General features: G+C 48.3%; 1 protein-coding gene across 2 annotated transcripts in view; it reads right to left on the bottom strand.

Moving 5' to 3' along the window:
* Window positions 1-17,278, bottom strand: part of RPTOR (regulatory associated protein of MTOR complex 1) — a 353,305-nt gene that overhangs the window by 47,070 nt on the left and 288,957 nt on the right. For both annotated transcript variants that reach the window (XM_036836768.1, XM_036836767.1), the window contains exons 14-17: window positions 6,472-6,546; window positions 3,426-3,491; window positions 2,728-2,919; window positions 2,250-2,390 (exon numbers count right to left, since the gene is read on the bottom strand). In XM_036836768.1, the coding sequence (XP_036692663.1) occupies window positions 2,250-2,390; window positions 2,728-2,919; window positions 3,426-3,491; window positions 6,472-6,546 (474 nt within the window). The remainder of the gene's footprint in view (window positions 1-2,249; window positions 2,391-2,727; window positions 2,920-3,425; window positions 3,492-6,471; window positions 6,547-17,278) is intronic.

The following is a 17,278-nucleotide window of genomic DNA, read 5'->3' as shown; positions in this document are numbered from 1 at the left end:
AGTACCCAGGGCCGAGTCCTGTTTCATACTCTCAGGTGCCCTAACGCTGGGTCTCCTGGGCCAGCAGGCTGGGCCTGTCTTCCTCAGAGCACCATGTGCCACAACTGTCACCACGTGCTCTGGACAAAGACGGGAAAAGCAAGCTGCCAACAGCATTAGGATTCCGTGAAGAGAATGAAGGCTCAGCCTCTGAGCTGGTGTCACTCACCCTATTAAAGCCTGGTCCTCTCTCCAACCCAGGGGCCCCAATCTCCCTGAACCTCTGTGTTGCCCATGTTTCCACGGCAAACATAGCCCCCTTGACTTATTTAACAGACCTGCACTGCTGTCCGTCTCCCCATTAGAGAGTAAAAGCCCTGGAGGCAGTGATGGTCCCGAGGCCTGACACAGGACCTGGGATGTGGCAGGTGCTCAGATGTGTTGAGAGATGAACACGGTTACAGAAGGTGCGCTCCTGCCCGCTCCCAGCCTCTCCCCCACTGCCCTCCCGCCAGCTCCATGCTCCAGCGCACACAGGATGGGCAGCCCTGGGCGCACCATCGTCTTTTGTGCTCCTGGACCTTTGCACAAGCTCTTGCCTCACTTGCTCTCCCCGTCCCTTACTCATCCCTCACAACCCAGGCACAAGCTCCCCTCCTCCCCCTATGGGGCCAGAGCCCCTGACCTGGGCTGGCCTTTCGGGTGCTGCTCATTTACGAGGGCTTCAGCACAATTCCTAGTTCTGTGCCTGCCTCTCCACCTGGACCCTGTACCCCTCGAAGACAGGATGCCTGCTGCTCCACGCGCTGAGCCTGGTGTGCAGAGGCAGCTGCGAGCTGAGCCCGAGCGCTGGGCGAGCGAAGGCAGGCCCATTCTCAGCACCCCTGTCTGCGGACGGGCTGACCCCAGGCAAGGCCAACATCAAGTGCCCACAGGAATGACCTGGCTACACCCGAGCATCCCAGTGTCTGGGGAAGGGACAGCCAGTGGACTGGGGCTGGGAACGTCAGGGCACCTGGGACATGCTTGAGAGGGCGGTGGTCCCTGTGTTCCTGATGACCTAGTGACCATTCTGATACTGGAGACTCAGATGGACATTCTTTCTATTTTTATTAACATTCTTTTTAAGTTTTTTGGGGAAAGAACTGAAAAACAGCTTTCCTTTCTTTAAAAGGAATCTTAACAGACAATTCAGGATACTGCTGATGTGCTGCTTTGATCACTGACGTCCACATACAGGCAATTTGACTCGGGAAAAAGAAGACTGACTCAAGGAAGCCAGATTCAGACAGATGCTAATGATGAGAACCCAAAATAAAAAAGTAACGGCTGTGAAAAGGCACCTCCAGGATCATTCCACATTGTTAACGTGTCTCTAGATAACCTGGCACGTTAGTAACTGGGTTCACGGCTCTCTGAGGGAACTCAAGATGGAATGAGTCCTTCCTGGCTGATGTGAACTTGCTCTGACAACGTCCCTGCCACCAAGTCAGTGGGGTCTGTTCTCCAAACAAATACCCTTCAAAACCACACCCACCTCTGACAAACCCAACCTCCCTTCCCTGGCACAGGGATCTCAGACATGCCGAGAAGCAGCCCGGCACCTCTAGGTGATGAGAGGTGACTCAAGGTCACACACAGAACGACACTGCCCTCCTGGTCCGAGAACAGTCTCTGCTCCCAGGGCAGGGCTCCAAGGCCACCCCAAAATGCGGCCAGCAGACATTGGGGTTCCCTCCCACGGGCTTTTTTGGCTGGGGGAGGAGGAAGGTTGATCTGTTCTGGGCCAACTTTTGACAGGGGTGTGAGATCTTGGATGCAAATTGTGGTACTTCTACATTGAAACAGACAAGTAAAAGTTTCAACTGCAAAGAACTGCTCCGTTCATTCGCTGACAAACGTGGGGGCAGGAAGGGGAATACACTACACAAACCTTTCCGTCTGTCTGTGGGTGGCTACTGCTCTTTTGAATCTCCGTGATGTGTGTATGTGTTGCTCCCAGGCAGGAAGGAGCCTATTATACAAGCTGCCAGGAGACGCAGCCTGTTAAATGCCTTTAAATGAAGCAGACACACAAGTATCTGGTGAAGAAACGTATTTTGGAGAGAATTAAACAAACATTTAAAGCCTGCTCTCAGCAGGATGCACACCGGTGTGGGGGGGACTGAGTGCTCGCTGCTGTGGTCGGGTCAGGGTCATGGCTCAACCTGGGCGCCGGGGGAGCCCGGCCTGGAGGCGCTCGGCGCTGCCTGGGGGCGGGGGCCACGCACCTTCCGGACCACGGGGCTGCCGTCGTTGATGAGCTGGGCCAGCATCATGGCCACATTGTGGTCGATGGTGGTGGAGTGGTCCGTCCTCTCTGCGGAGTTGCCCACAAATGTGCCGAGGGCAAAGACTGCTGCGCAGCGCACCTGCAGGTGGGACAGGGGGCAGTCACCCCGCGGCCGGCTGTTTGGCTCTAGCCGGGGCCCCTGGAGCTGACCTGACGCAGCCCGGTCTCGTCCACGGTCCTCTCGGCCCAGCTCCACTCGTGTAGACGAGCAGGAGCAGGGAAACAAGAGGTAAGTGGCGGCTCCACCCGGGGGCCAGGTGACAGGTTGTGCAGGCATCAGAGACCAAACCAGGCACCGGGGAACCCACAGAGGGGGACACAGGGGTCTGGGGCCGGGGCCAGGCCTCTCTGGCTGTGTGGTCTCCAGGCATACCTTGACCTCACTTAGCCTGAAGTGGCCGTGGGTGTGGACTCACCTCAGGGATAGGGTCGGAGAGGAGGCTGCAGAGCTTCTCGTGAGCGCTGTCCCTCACCCCGCACCACCGGGCCGAGTCAAAGTTCTGCCAGATCCGGCCCAGGCAGATGGCCACCCACTGGCGCAGCAGGGGGTGGGGGTCGTTGAGCTGCTCCAGGCAGATGGCGATCAGGTTTCCCTGGAGGCAGGCTTCCTGCGAGAAGGCAGGCAACACACAGCATCACCCTGACCACTGAGGCGGGAGGGGTGCCGGGCTGGACCTCAGCTCCCAGCGTTTCTCAGGGAAACCTTGCTTAATCACATCGCAAGATGTCCTCAATTTTCCTCTTTTTTTTTTTTTTTTTCTGGCCGTGCTGTGCGGCATGTGGGATCTTAGTTCCCGGACCAGGGATCGAACCCGTGCTCCCTGCAGTGGAAGCACAGATTTTTAACCACTGGACCGCTGGGGAAGTCCCTCAATTTTCCTCATTTTAAATCCACCAATATCGATTCACCCTGGCTAAACAAAGGGTCCGGACCCCACTCCTCCCATGGAGCCCCTTGGGCTGGTGTGATCCTGCAATGCCCCCTCTTCTGAGGTCACTGTTTCATCAGACATTCAGAACAGTTCCTCTGGCCCCCAAATGCTGGAGCTCGGGGCTGCGCCTCTGCAACCCACAGGGAGGCCCTGCAGGAGTGGGGACGCAACGTGACACTCACCTGCCCCGTGTTATAGCTGTTAACGATCACAGCCAGAATGAAGGCTGTCATGGTCCTGTGCTCAGCCTGGAAAACAGAAGTCACCTGCTAGTTTGCACTTTTTTCATGGTGGAAACTCACCACTCCCAAGCACTAGAGTTATCCTTCCAGCATCTTTATGATTACGTTTGGTGTGTAATTAAAGTAATGAGAGCCAGCTTTACTGTCTTTTGAGTCCACAAAAAGGAAGAGCACTTTTAAGAGGGTCTGACAGCTTTGGGTTGGCCTCTCAGAGGACAGATGGGTCCCTGACATCTGATGCTGCAGGAGGGGCATGGGCCTCTCTGATTCTGCTCCATCAGAGGCCGCCCCGTCCTGCCCAAGCCTATGGAAGCAAATCACCCTGGTCGTAAAACGACCGACCACAGTCCCTAACTTGGCTTCATCATCCCTTCCTCGTGGTCTTCTAGTGGACGGATCGATTCTCATTTTCTCCTCTCCTCTGTGCCTCTACTGACTCAGAGATCAGTGTTACGTTAACTATTAGTGGTACCTAGTCATTCTTTAGAGAATGACTAAAGTTAGTCATTCCCTGTGTCTCCCTTGCATTTCCGATACTCCTCCTCACGTGTCAGCCCCTCACGTGAGTGACTGTTTTTACTTATTCTTACAGCCGATGCTGATTTAGATACATGACAAGTTTGCAGATGTCTGCTTTCCGATGCTTCCTGCATCCTACTGTCCCCTGGGCTCCATCTCCTCCTGAAGTGCGGTCCTCCTGGCTGCCTGGGTGGGGTCAGCGCACGGGAAGCCGTCGGTCCTGAGATGTGCTGGCTTCGCCCTCTCCCTGACTGACACCGGGGCAGGCACAGGGTCCCGGGGTGACGGTTCCCCCTGTGCGGTGAGGGCCTCTCCTCAGTCTTCCACCCGTTACTCTGGTGACTGCTGTCCACATCTTTGCAACAATCTTCCTTTTTGTCCTGGTTACTTTCAAGATTTTTCCTGTTGCCTTTGACATTCTCTGCTTTCATTATGATAAGTCTTCGTGTGGATTTGTTTTTATTTAACCTTCTCAAGACTAATTGTGCTTTATAAACCTGAAAACTCATTTCTTCCTCAAATCTGGAAAATTCTCCTCTAGACCGGTTGGATCGTGTGTCCCCCCCCGCCCCCTCACCTGCCCCCACCATCTCCCTCTGGCCTGTGTTGGATGCAGCGAGCCCTCTCAGCCCCTCCGTCACATCTCCGCCTTACTTCATCTCACGTGATTTCTCCACGGATTCCTTTACCCGTTGTGTCGATTCTGCTGTTTAATTCGTCTACTGAGCTTTTAATGACAGTGACTGTCTTCCATTACAGGTTCTTTTTTCCCCCCCAAATCTGCCTATTTATTAAAAGACTCTAGTTGGTCATTTTTTGAGGAGGAGTAAAAAGGACAGAATACATTGTTCTTTTATAATAGTCACAAAAGTACTTCTGAGGAAACAACATAAGAGTTTATTTTTGGATGTAATTAAAACAAATTGTTTATTCAGTAATTTTAAACATACTTATTTGTATTGATTGTCAGTCTTTTTCAGAGAATCCTATTAGTTTCAATTCTTGGGGAGCCAACCCTCTTACGTGCCCCCTCTGCTTATGTCCCTTGAACGTGGGTTAGGAGCAGGGCAGCGCTCCTGGCACAAGTCTCAGTACCCTGGCTTCGTAGGTGTCCCTGCTGAAAGGTTCAGCCTTTGCCGCTTCCAGGCAGGCTCTGGAGATTTCACGTTCCTCTCTTAGCTGGCGGCTCCCCCCGCAACGGGGGGTTTCTGTTTCTCACGGAGGCCTTTCCTGACTTTCCGCCCAGACGTGGACAGACAGGACCAGTTCTTCTCGTCCTTGTCTGGTGAGTGGGCGGCTCGCCCCACAGGCCCGTGTCCTCCATGCAGACTCGGGGCTGCACGTGTGTGGAGCGCCAGGGTCACTGTGAGGTCTGCCTGTGAGTCCCACCGTGCCCCTCCTCTGACATCAGTTTTTGGCATTTGGGGATTTCCTTTCCTTTCTTTCAGATCTATGTCCTCAAAACTTCAATGTGTTTGTAGCTGAAGTGGGGCCCACTTGTGCCGGCTTCGCTCACCATTTTACTGCATTTTATCAGCTTAGATGTCTTATTTGTTTGATTTGTATCTTACCCTGAAGAACAGGGAAGTGCTTATTTCCAACATTTGTATAAAGTCTAAACTTTAACTGCCTATGATAATGTTTAAAAACCACACTTCAGTTAAAACACACAAGTTCTACTTACCTTTCATAACAATCCTGTTTTTGACGTTTTCTGTATTTTGAAAAATGTGTTTGTTTTTTTATTATTGTCATTTAGTTCAGAAAACCAACTAGAGGGTGAATTTACACACAAAAATTCCTTTACACAACCAAAGCCACCTAAGACTGTGTGAACAAGCTGTTAGACTTAATTAAACATTCTGATAAAAATAAGTTATATTAAGTAATTATTTAGGGTATCTATTTTGTTCTTTTTACTATGCTAGGAGCTAGAGGTAGGGAACATAGAAATTAATTTAAAAAACACAGGAAGTTATTCTATATGCTATTTATGGATTACTAATTTTTAAACAACTTAATACAATAAAATATATTTAAAATTTAAATTTTCAATCTCTTCTTTCCCCCGCCGGCTTTCCCTCCTGATTGAGAAGGTGCAACAGCCTCCTGTCATGTCCAGAACCTGCACTGGGCAAAGGAACTGCCATACTATGGATGTACAAGTACTCATTGATCTAACTTGGCTGACAGGGTGTGAGGCAGAGTGGATTCTACTTCACCGCAAAGATGTGCTCGGAAAATGGACTCACGTAAACAAAAAACCAGCCTGTGTATCAAGTTTCACTGTAACTCTTTACTCAGGGAAGCAGCTACTGAAATAATATGCCGGGAAGCAAAGGGCACTGTCTGAGTGAGGCAGAGCCGGGGTGAAAGCGGACCCCCTCCCGCTACCCCGTGGGCCCCTCTGCGTGGAGCAACCTTTCCCAGAGCCCCTGGGAGACGTGTCACCAGAGCTGGTCCTTACTGGCATATACGGGTCTGCCAAGACCGAGAGGAAGTACTTGTGGCCGTTGTCCTTCACCAGGTCAGCTTGGCACGACTGGGGAGAGAGACACAGGAGAAACAGTGAATGCAATTCCGGGAAGGGGCTTCGTTTTCTTCTTGGGATGTGTGAACAAACGAATGTGCAATGAATATTTTATGCCTTAATCATTTTCTCCTCTCAAGTCCAATTTTCATCTGAAAAAATAATTCCGACTGCTGTATCGAGACACATTTTTCCTTGGCTGTGGGAAAAGGGCTGGCATCTCACACACTCTCAGAAGTGTAGCAGCTCCAAGGCGTTCTCGAAAGCACCTTCTGGGTACCTGCCGAATGGGGGTGCCCTGGCTGCTGGATGGCTCCTTTGGAGACTGTCTGCGTCCTGCAGCTTCCACACACATCCTCCCTCCCACGTCAGCCCGGGGCCCACGCGCCTCTCCTTGCGCCTTTCAAGCTGGGACGTGCCCTGGATCAATACCCAGAAAAACTGCTTAGTGATTTAGGGTAACGTGTCCACAGGGAGACATTGAATTCCATCAGCTCCCAGCATGCTCCACTCTAGGGGAAAAAGGCCATTCAAGAAGAGAGAACTGGAATTTTAAGATCTGAGTTTCTGAGAATAAAAGGAGAAAGTTACACACTGCAATACATCTCTACCTCTGCAGGGCACCGCTGGCTCAGGGGCACGCCCTGTGTGAAGCCCTCTCAGGGGCAGGGCGGTTTTGCAGACGGAACCTGCTGTTTACTGCAGCCCGGAGCCCTGACCCCCTCTCTCCCACGCTGGCCCACTTCTCAGGGTGCTCTGATAATGAGGTGTTTCTTCCTCACATCAATAAACTAATAAGGTGACGACTGGACTCAGCTGTTTAAGTGGGAATTGAGCGAGATGGAGGGGGTGGTCAGGAAGCAGGGGCACCAGGGGCTCAGGTTAGCAGGATAATAATCCCCAAGAGCCAGGGAAGCCAATAAAGCATGCGGCTTTCAAGTCGCTCCCATAAGGGATGCCTCCTCACTTTGAATGAAGGTTTTGACAAATGGACTAAAAGGCATCAGCTTGATGCCCTCTGCAGAGACTCGTCCAGAAGGGGCTGGGAGGGAGCACTCAGTTGGTGCCTGCAGTGCAGTGCCCGCGTCCAGGGACAGGGCTTAGGCGCTGCATCTGAGAATAAAGCCAATGTCCTTTGTTTTGAAACCAGAGAGTCCACAAGTCAAATCCAGGCCCACACATTTACAGCGAAGCTCATAGCACACGTCTCATCATAGAGCAACGAAGTGTCACTAAGTCATATCCTGCTAATTCGGAAGCTGAGGCACCTGTGGGAGTATGTGAAGCTATAACTTTAATACGTCTTCAGTATCGGAAATGGCAATTATCTTGTCTATGTTGAAAGACCTCTGTCTGGATGAGGCTGCCATGCAGGTGGGAACCACAATAATGCTCTCTGGTCCTGTCCATCCTCACTCTCAGGTCTCAGCAGGTGTCCTTTATGAACTGGTTTAGAATCACCCCATCAGCCATCCCAGCCCTGTCCGCGGCCGGGGAGCCAGGGACCTGCAGGGCTCTGACTTCTGAGGATGCTGGGACACAGGCCACCAGCCACCTGCTTGCCCTCTTGACTTGGCCAAGTGCCTCCTTACAAGGAAGAGAAAACAGTCCTTGAAACTACAAAGGCCCAGAAATGCAGGCCACAGATGCGGTGCACGCACAGGCCAGTGGAAAGCTCCCAGAGAGACGCAGGGCTCTGGCAGCCCAGACTCCTTCACACAGCCGCTTTCCAAGGGTCCCCTCTTGTGTCTGTTTTCCCCGAGGTCAAGCTACAGATTTGACATATTAAGGCCAGGGTAGAAAGAGGGTAGAGGCGAGGAAGAGCACGACTATGAAATGGTTTTTCCTAAGCAAGCCCCTCCCCCACTGCACACCCAACAGCTCTGATGCTTCTGTCTCAGAGATTTCATGGAATTATATTTTTAACATGGGGAAAAGGGAGGGAGGCAAGGAAGAGAAGAAAAGCAGAAGGGGAAGCAAGCACATAGTTCCTTGTGGCAGCAGCTAAAGATGCAGTTTGCAAGCAGATCTCAGGAGGGAGCAGAGACCAGGACGAGCCCGACCAGAGACCCTGGCTTCTGCAAGGGTAAGTTCACCGGGGGAGGGCAGGTGCTCCCCCTCGGAATATTCTGGCAAAGGACGCTGTGGGGGAGATCCCACCTTCATTCTCCTTAATGCAGACTATAAAGTCTGTTTCCTGGGGAGCAGGAAGACACAAACTGAGCACAGACCAACAGACCACCAGGCATGACGCATCAAATGAGGCGCAAATGGCAGGACAGTTCTGAGCAGTGTCGCCAGTGGACGCAGTAACTCATGTTCTGATGTGAATATGGAGAAAATCACACAGAGGGAGGGTCCTGTTTCCTGTCCTCGGGTCGCAGAGTTCAGTCCTTGGGATGAGGAAAGGATGCCGCAGAGGTAAGCCGGGTTCACACAAGAGACAGCAGCACCGGAGTGCACCTTGACCCACTGCTACCAGAACATTAGAATTGTCTGGAGACAGATGTAGGACTACGTTGAACTGTTTATACATCCAGAGTTTTAACAACGGCATGAGGCCATAAAACTAGTAGTGCCTGAGAAAATAATCCCAGAGCAGGGATTCTGCTCACTGCTCACAAGAGCTCACCATCCTTCACAAACCCAAAAGCACAGTCACAGGCAGTTAAAGACACACGTCCCTCTGCACGCCTCAAAGCCTCGGCACAACGGCCTTCCCACTTGCCAAGTGTAGCAAGATAGTTAAATACATACAGGTTTTCATTTTCCAACAAATGGTTTATTACTTTAAATATTCTCGTCAGATGCTCTTGTGTTGAAGGTAAACTTCAGAATGAAGAGACACCGTGAATGTTGAAATAACTGATATCAGTGGGAAAATCACTGGTATACATGAATGTTTTTATGCCTTCCATCTACTTTTCCGTACGTGTTCTAAAATTTGTAAATGCAGGGACTTCCCTGGTGACCCAGAGATTAGGACTTGGCGCTTTCACTGCCGTGGGCCCAGGTTCAATCCCTGGTCAGGAAACTAAGATACCACAAGCTGCTTGGTGCAGCCAAAACAGAACAAAATTTGTAAATGTATTTAAAGGCTCAAAAATCAAAATGCTACAGAAAGGTATAGACTGAGAAGCTTTTGTCCATCCCCTGTCCCTGTAAGGGGTGGCGGAGTCAGTATGATCATATCTTAAAGTAGAAAATGTGACATCTGGGTACAAAATGAAAATAAATATTAAATTAGATGGAGGTTTTTAAAAAAATCTCCTCCACTGCTATATGTAATCTCTTTACTAGTTTCTTATTCATCTCCACACATCCAAACTGTGGTTGCCCTTTTATAAAACTTCCGAGACCTGGTCATGTGGGCTATGGTCTCTGGCTGACTAGCCCCTGCCCACCTCTCCCAACCCCAACTGGAATCAGCACTGCGGAGCTAGTGAGTCAGCACAGCCTGACAATTAATCACGCGGCCCTTTAGCCTCTGGATTGCCCTCAGCGATGGACTGATGCACCGGGAAGTCCCCTGCAGCCTGAGTCACTGCATGCATTCATCCTGCAAAAGGGTGATCTGTCACCTCCCTGGCAGCACCCAGTCCAGTCTGCCGGTGCGGGGCCGAGTGGCCTGCGTGGGGAGGGCAGGTGAAAGCCTCCTGCGTCCTCCTTCAGCTTTTCACTTCACTCTTGGCAGCAACAGCCATTTGAACAACTGCCTCCCTCCCTCCCTCCTGCCAGACAGACAGACAGACACATACATACCCAGCTGCAACCTGGCCTGTCATCATCATCAATGTGCACGTCTAGCAGGGCCTGGCCTCCTCCCAGGTGGATGGTCCTGGAGGCTAAAGCAGTGTTGGGACAGGCAGACCTGTCTGGACGTGGCAGGGTGGGGTCTGTGCTTTGCTGGCCCACAGTTCTCCAGGGACCCCAGGAGGGTGGATCTGAACCTCTCCCCAGAGTAAAACCCACTCCCAGCGCTTCTGAAAAGCAGCCACCTCATTTAACCAGAATGACGGCTGAGAAGAGGCCATTCTGCACAACAGTTCTATTTTGCCAAAAAATAAAAACGACACCCGGAATCACTCACACAGCACAGCCTTGCTGACTACAGCTTCTGGGTGAACGTGGGTCTTTGCAAACTGTGTTCTCTAACGCTGTGATTTTATTTTGTGTTCTATAACCTATAGTTTAGAAATTAAATGGACCATCAATGCAATTAAATTATTTACATTAAAATGAGGAGGTGGGAAGTGCCCACAGCAAGCCAGACTTTGGGCGGGAGTTTCACAGGAAGCCAGGCCTGGCTGCCACTCAACACCGTGTGACTGACAAGACAGTTCGTGGTGAGAGCGAATCAGTCCCTTTGTCCATTTGTAGGTAGTTGCAAGATGGGACAGCAGGACAGTTGGCTCAATAGGGGGCAAACTGAAAGAAGGAATGTTAGAAAGTCCCAGAAATGCAAAACAAAACAATTCCAATACTAAGCCTTATAAAATCAGACTCAGTCAATAATAAAAAAAAGAAATTAAAAGAATGAGATTCATGGGACTTCTCTGGTGGCACAGTGGTTAAGAATCTGCATGCCAATGCTGGGGACGTGGGTTCCAGCCCTGGTCCGGGAAGATCCCACATGCCGTGGAGCAACTAAGCCCGTGTGCCACAACTAGTGAGCCTGCACCCTAGAGCCTGCGAGCCACAACTACTGAGCTCATGTGCCACAACTACTGAAGCCCGTGTGCCTAGAGCCCGTGCTCCACAACGAGAGAAGCCACCACAAACTAGAGAAAGCCCGTGCGCAGCAACGAAGACCCAATGCAGCCGAAAATAAATAAAAACAAATAAATAAATAAATTTATTTAAGAAAAATGCGATTCAGTTTTTAAATATATCATGAAGGTGAATAAAGGAACAGTGGTCAACAACAGACATAAAGCAGGTCATGCAAAAAAAAAAAAAAAAAATCTCAGCACATCACAGTGATGGCAACCCAAAGAGAACAGGATGAAAAGGGGAGAAAGAGGAACTTCCCAGCAGTGTCACCTGACAGACACACCTCAGCCAGGTGACCAAGGGACACCTCAACCACGTGACCAAGAGCCCAGCCACAGTGAGGAGTCATGTTGAGAGCACGGACCCTGATGGGATGTGATGAGAAGGGCACTTTTCCTCTGTGTTCTCCCTCCCCCAAACCCACAAGCCCAGACTAACAACGAGAAAAACATCAGACAAACCAGCAGAGGGACAGTCTGCACATCCCTGCCCAGGCCTCCTCTAAACCGTCGGGGTCATTCAAACCAGGAAAGTCTGAGAGACCATCTGGTCACGAGCAGGCGGAGGAGATGGGATGACTGCATGTCATGTGGGGTACGAGAGAGGTCCTGGAGCAGCAGGAGGGCATGAGGTTAAAACTGAGGAAACCTGAATAGTGTAGACTTTAGTTAATGACAGTGTATCAACGTCGACTCCTTAGTTGTAAAAAATGTACCATGTTTTGCTGCTGCTGTTGTTGTTGTTTTAATGGAGCAGCTTCTTTTATTTCTTTTTCATACTGAATCCCAAGTCCTTGGGCTTATCTAAAAATACAGAATTTCAGTGAAAAGTAGAGTTTTGGTCCTCCTTTTAAACTGTTAGTCATTAGAAAGGAAGTTGCAGTGGAATAATCAAAGGTGAATAATCAAAAAATGGGAATTTCATTGATGAATGGACTGCATATGCCCCGCTGTGGTATGGCATATAGAAGGGCTCTGAGTTTTGAATGAAGATGGGAATTCTTACCCAGATTTGATCACCAGTCAGCAGAGTGAACTTGGGAGAGTTGCTCATCCTTCTCTGATCCATGTTTTCCATCTTTTCCTGGAAATTCCAAGGCTTCTTTACAAATGAGGGACATTTTCGTTGTCCCAGAGAATCCATGGTAGGGGATTGTAGATGATCCCTTCCTTCCTTCCTGCTAGTGTTGGAGGGTCCCCTGGGAGGCAGGGGGCAGCTATGGCTCACTATGGAGACAGGGATACTGGCAGTGGCGGCTCTGGCGACTGCTCATTGGCGTGGGCCCTATAGGAGGCCGCCACTTTCTTACCAAGCTGTACCATGTTAATGTAAGGTACTGACAACAGGGGAAACTGGGTGTGGGACATATGGGAACTCTATTTACTATCGTCTTACGTTTTCTGTAAATACAAAATTATGATTAAAAAAATATATCTTATTAAAATAAAAACTGTAAGAACAAGGCATTCAGGACACAAACTCCCAGCACAGGAGGTATGTTTGCCCCGGGTTGTCATAGGACCAGCCCCACGGGCTGCCCTGCCTTCCGTGATTGGACCATTAAGAAAGCAGGTTCCAGGGGCTTCCCTGGTGGCGCAGTGGTTAAGAATCCACCTGCCAATGCAGGGGACACGGGTTCCAGCCCTGGTCTGGGAAGATCCCACATGCTGCGGAGCAACTAAACCCGTGCGCCGCAACTATTGAGCCTGTGCTCTAGAGCCAGCGAGCCACAACTACTGAGCCCACGTGCCACAACTACTGAAGCTCACGTGCCTAGAGTCCGTGCTCCGCAACAAGAGAAGCTACCGCGATGAGAAGCCTGCGCACCGCAACGAAGAGTAGCCCCCGCTCGCCACAACTAGAGAAAGCCCGCGTGCAGCAACGAAGACCCAACACAGCCCAAAATAAATAAATAAACTAATTAATTAAAAAAAAAAAGAAAGCAGGTTCTGGATGGCAGATCCTCTGGCCCACCTGATCACACTCCAATTTGGGTGACGTGAATCATATTTGGATGGGAGAGGAAGTTAACCCTGCTCACTTTTTCAACTGCGAGCTGGGATCGGGGGGGTGGGAAAAAGGGGGGATACAGGTGCAGGAAGAGAGGCTGTGAACGTCAGAGTCAGTGAGCTGGGATAAAATCACTATGCAGAGAAAAGAGCAGAAGTTTTTTTTTTTTTTTTTTTAAATTTTATTTATTTATTTATGGCTGTGTTGGGTCTTCGTTTCTGTGCGAGGGCTTTCTCCAGTTGCGGCAAGCGGGGGCCACTCTTCATCGCGGTGCGCGGGCCTCTCACTGTCGCGGCCTCTCTTGTTGCGGAGCACAGGCTCCAGACACGCAGGCTCAGTAATTGTGGCTCACGGGCTTAGTTGCTCCGCGGCATGTGGGATCTTCCCAGACCAGGGCTCGAACCCGTGTCCCCTGCATTGGCAGGCAGATTCTCAACCACTGCGCCACCAGGGAAGCCCCAGCAGAAGTTTTGAGACTGAGAAGGAGAACTAGCACAGATGTGGGGAGGAGGGGGGGAGCTACAGAAATAAAACTCCACTAATCTCTGATCTGCTTTTCACTCACACAACGTGTTCCTTCTTGGGACTGGGATAGCTGGCACACACAGTGAAGCTCTTTGTGTCCCCAAATCTGGATGTACTTCCTCTATACCGACACACAATGTTTTTCCAAATTCAGTGATACTGTGCCCTTGGAATCCCCTGGTGGCACTATAAATAAAACTATATTAGCTGTAACTAGGGAAGGTCTGCCTGAATTACATATTAGCTGTGTCTATGAAAAATCCTCTATTAACTGGAACCTAGCTTATAGAAATCTTTAACTGTCTCCTCTCTCTTTTCTTTATAAATGTATTTATTTTATTTTTGTCTGCGTTGGGTCTTCGTTGCTGCTCGCGGGCTTTCTCTGGTTGAGGCGAGCGGGGGCTACTCTTCATTGCGGTGCGCAGGCTTCTCACTGCGGTGGCTTCTCTCGTTGTGGAGCACGGGCTCTAGGGAGTGGGCTTCAGTAGTTGCGGCACGCAGGCTCAGTAGTTGTGGCTCGTGGGCTCTAGAGCGCAGGCTCAGTAGTTGTGGCACGGGCTTAGTTGCTCTGCGGCACGTGGGATCTTCCTGGACCAGGGCTCGAACCCGTGTCCCCTGCATTGGCAGGTGGATTCTTAACCACTGAGCCACCAGGGAAGTCCCTCCCCTCTCTTAATCTTGTTAATTAGCAGAAAAACAAATGATAACAAACAACTTAAGGAATTTATTAAAAGACAACCACCGCCATCCTCCAAGAGTAGGGTAGATTTTGCCACATTCTCTGGACTCTCTCATCTACGTGTAATGTTGCTTTTGATAGCTGATTCCATCACATGACCTGAAGGACAGTTAATAAAAAATATTCTGCTACATTTGCTTCTCTCTTTCCTTTCCCCTGTATTTTTCTGCACTTTTTGAAAGTTGCAGATAGCATGACATTTTGCCTGGAAATTTTCTTAAGAAAAAGGACATTATCTTACATAACCACAAAACCATGATCACACTCAAGAAATTTAACATTGATACAATATTATTATCTGATATTCAGTCCTTATTCAAATTTCTCCCAATTGTTCAAATAATGTCCTTCATAGCCTTTGGGTTTTGCTTTTTTTTTTCACTTTTTAATCTATTTATTTATTTATTTATTTTTGGCTGTGTTGGGTCTTCGTTTCTGTGGGAGGGCTTTCTCTAGTTGTGGCAAGCAGGGGCCACTCTTCATCGCGGTGCGCAGGTCTCTCACTATCACGGCCTCTCTTGTTGTGGAGCACAGGCTCCAGACGTGCAGGCTCAGTAGTTGTGGCACACGGGCTTAGTTGCTCCGCGGCGTGTGGGATCTTCCCAGACCAGGGCTCGAACCCGTGTCCCCTGCATTGGCAGGCAGATTCTTAACCGCTGCGCCAACAGGGAAGCCCTAGCCTTTGGTTTTTGATCCAGGATCCAGTCAGAACATGCCCTTAGTTGTCATGCAACATTAGTCTTAATCTGGAACAATTTTCCCCACACTTTTTGGTCTTTCTTGAATTGAAAATCTAGATAGGACAATTACAGTTTTTTTGTGGACTATTCTACAATTTGAATTTTTTAACAGCTCTATTCAGGTATAAGTGATATACAAAAACCTGCACATATTTAAACTATATAATTTGACAATATTGGATGTATGTTTACACCTGTGAAGCCATGCCCACAATCAAGGTAATTAAGTTATCTCCTGAAAAGTTTCCTTATGCCCTTTGGAATCCTTCCTCCTATTCCACTAATCTGCTTTCTGTGGCTATAGTTTGCATTTTCTAGAATTTTGTTTAAATGGAATAATACAACATGTATCCTTCTTTTACACAGCATAATTATTTGGGGATTAGTTTACCCTTTTTTACTGCTGAGTAGTATTCCATTGTATGGATAAATCACCATTTGCTTATTCATCCACCTGTTGATGGACATTCAGGCTATGTCCAGTTTTTGGCTGTTACAAATAAAGCTGCTATAAACATTCATGTAGAAGTTTCTGTCTGGAAATATGCTTTCATTTCTCTTGGGTGACTATCTATGAGTAAGATGACTGGATTCGATGGTTGAGTATGTATGTTAATCTTTATAAGAAACTGTGAAGAAACCTCCCAGGGTGGTTGTGCCATTTGCATTCCGAACACAATTTATGAGAGTTTCAGTTCCTCCAAATCCCAGCCCACACTTGATACTATCAGTCTTTTTCATTTCAGACATACTGATAGGTATGTGGTGGTATCTGACTGTGGTTTTAACTTTGCATTTCTCTGGTGATGAATGATGTTCAGCACCTTTTCATGTGCTTATCTGCCATCATACTTCTTTAATGAAGTGTATGTTCAAAGCTTTTGCCCATTTTTTTGGTTTGTGTGTTTCTTTTCATATAGAGTTTTGAGAGTGCTTTACATATTCTCACTACAAGTTTTTAATCAAATTAATGATTCACAAATATTTTCCCATTTTGAGTTAATTTTTGTCATGGTACATGGTGTAGATTGCAGTTCACTTTTTGCAGATGGATGTCCAATGGCCCCAGCACCACATGTTGAAAAGACTATCTCTATCTCCACTGAGTTGAACTGTCTTTGTAACTTCAAAAATTAGTCATCTGTATATGTGTGAGTCTATTTCTTGACTTTCTATTCTGTTCCATTGATATTTTGCCCATTTTGATGCCACTTCTACAGTCTTAATTGCTGTAGATTTATGATAAGTCTTGAAATCAGGTAGCAGTTGTCCTTTAAATTTTTTTTTTTCAAGTTGTTTTGGCTATTCTAGGTCCTTTGCTTTTCCATATGGATTTTAAGATCAGGACCCACGATAATGGAATATCTCTCCATTTATTAGATTTTCTCTAATTTCTCTTAGCAATAGTTTGTAGTTTTCAGCGTATGTCTTGCATATCTTTGCCAGAATTTATCCCTAAGTATTTCATATTTTTGATACCATTGTAAATGTTCTTAACAGTTTGTATAAATTGGTTAACAGTGTATATAAATAAGACTCATTTTTGGGTATTGATCTTATAATTTGCAATGTTACTAAGGTCACTTATTAGTTCTAGTATTTGTTTGTTTGTTTGTTTGTTTGTAGATACAGTCAGATTTTCTACATAGAGAATTGTGCTGTTTGAAAATAAAGACAGTTATACATCTTTCTATCCAAACTGGATGTTTTTTTTCTTGCCTCATTGAACTACCTAGAACATCCAGCAAAACTTTGAAGAGAAGAGATGAGGGCAGATGCCCTGGTTTTGTTCCTCATCTTAGTGTTCAGACTTTCACCACTAAGTGTGATGTTGGCTGTAGCATTTTTTGTAGATGCTCTTCATGCTGATGAAGTTCCCTTATTGGTTTTCTGAGAGGTGTTATTTAAAATCAGGAATAGATTTTAGTTTTTGTCAAATGCTTTCTTTCTGTCTATT

The sequence above is a fragment of the Balaenoptera musculus genome, chromosome 20 (genome assembly GCF_009873245.2).
Source record: "Balaenoptera musculus isolate JJ_BM4_2016_0621 chromosome 20, mBalMus1.pri.v3, whole genome shotgun sequence".
Lineage (NCBI taxonomy): Eukaryota > Metazoa > Chordata > Mammalia > Artiodactyla > Balaenopteridae > Balaenoptera > Balaenoptera musculus.
This window is presented reverse-complemented; position numbering and strand designations above follow the sequence as displayed.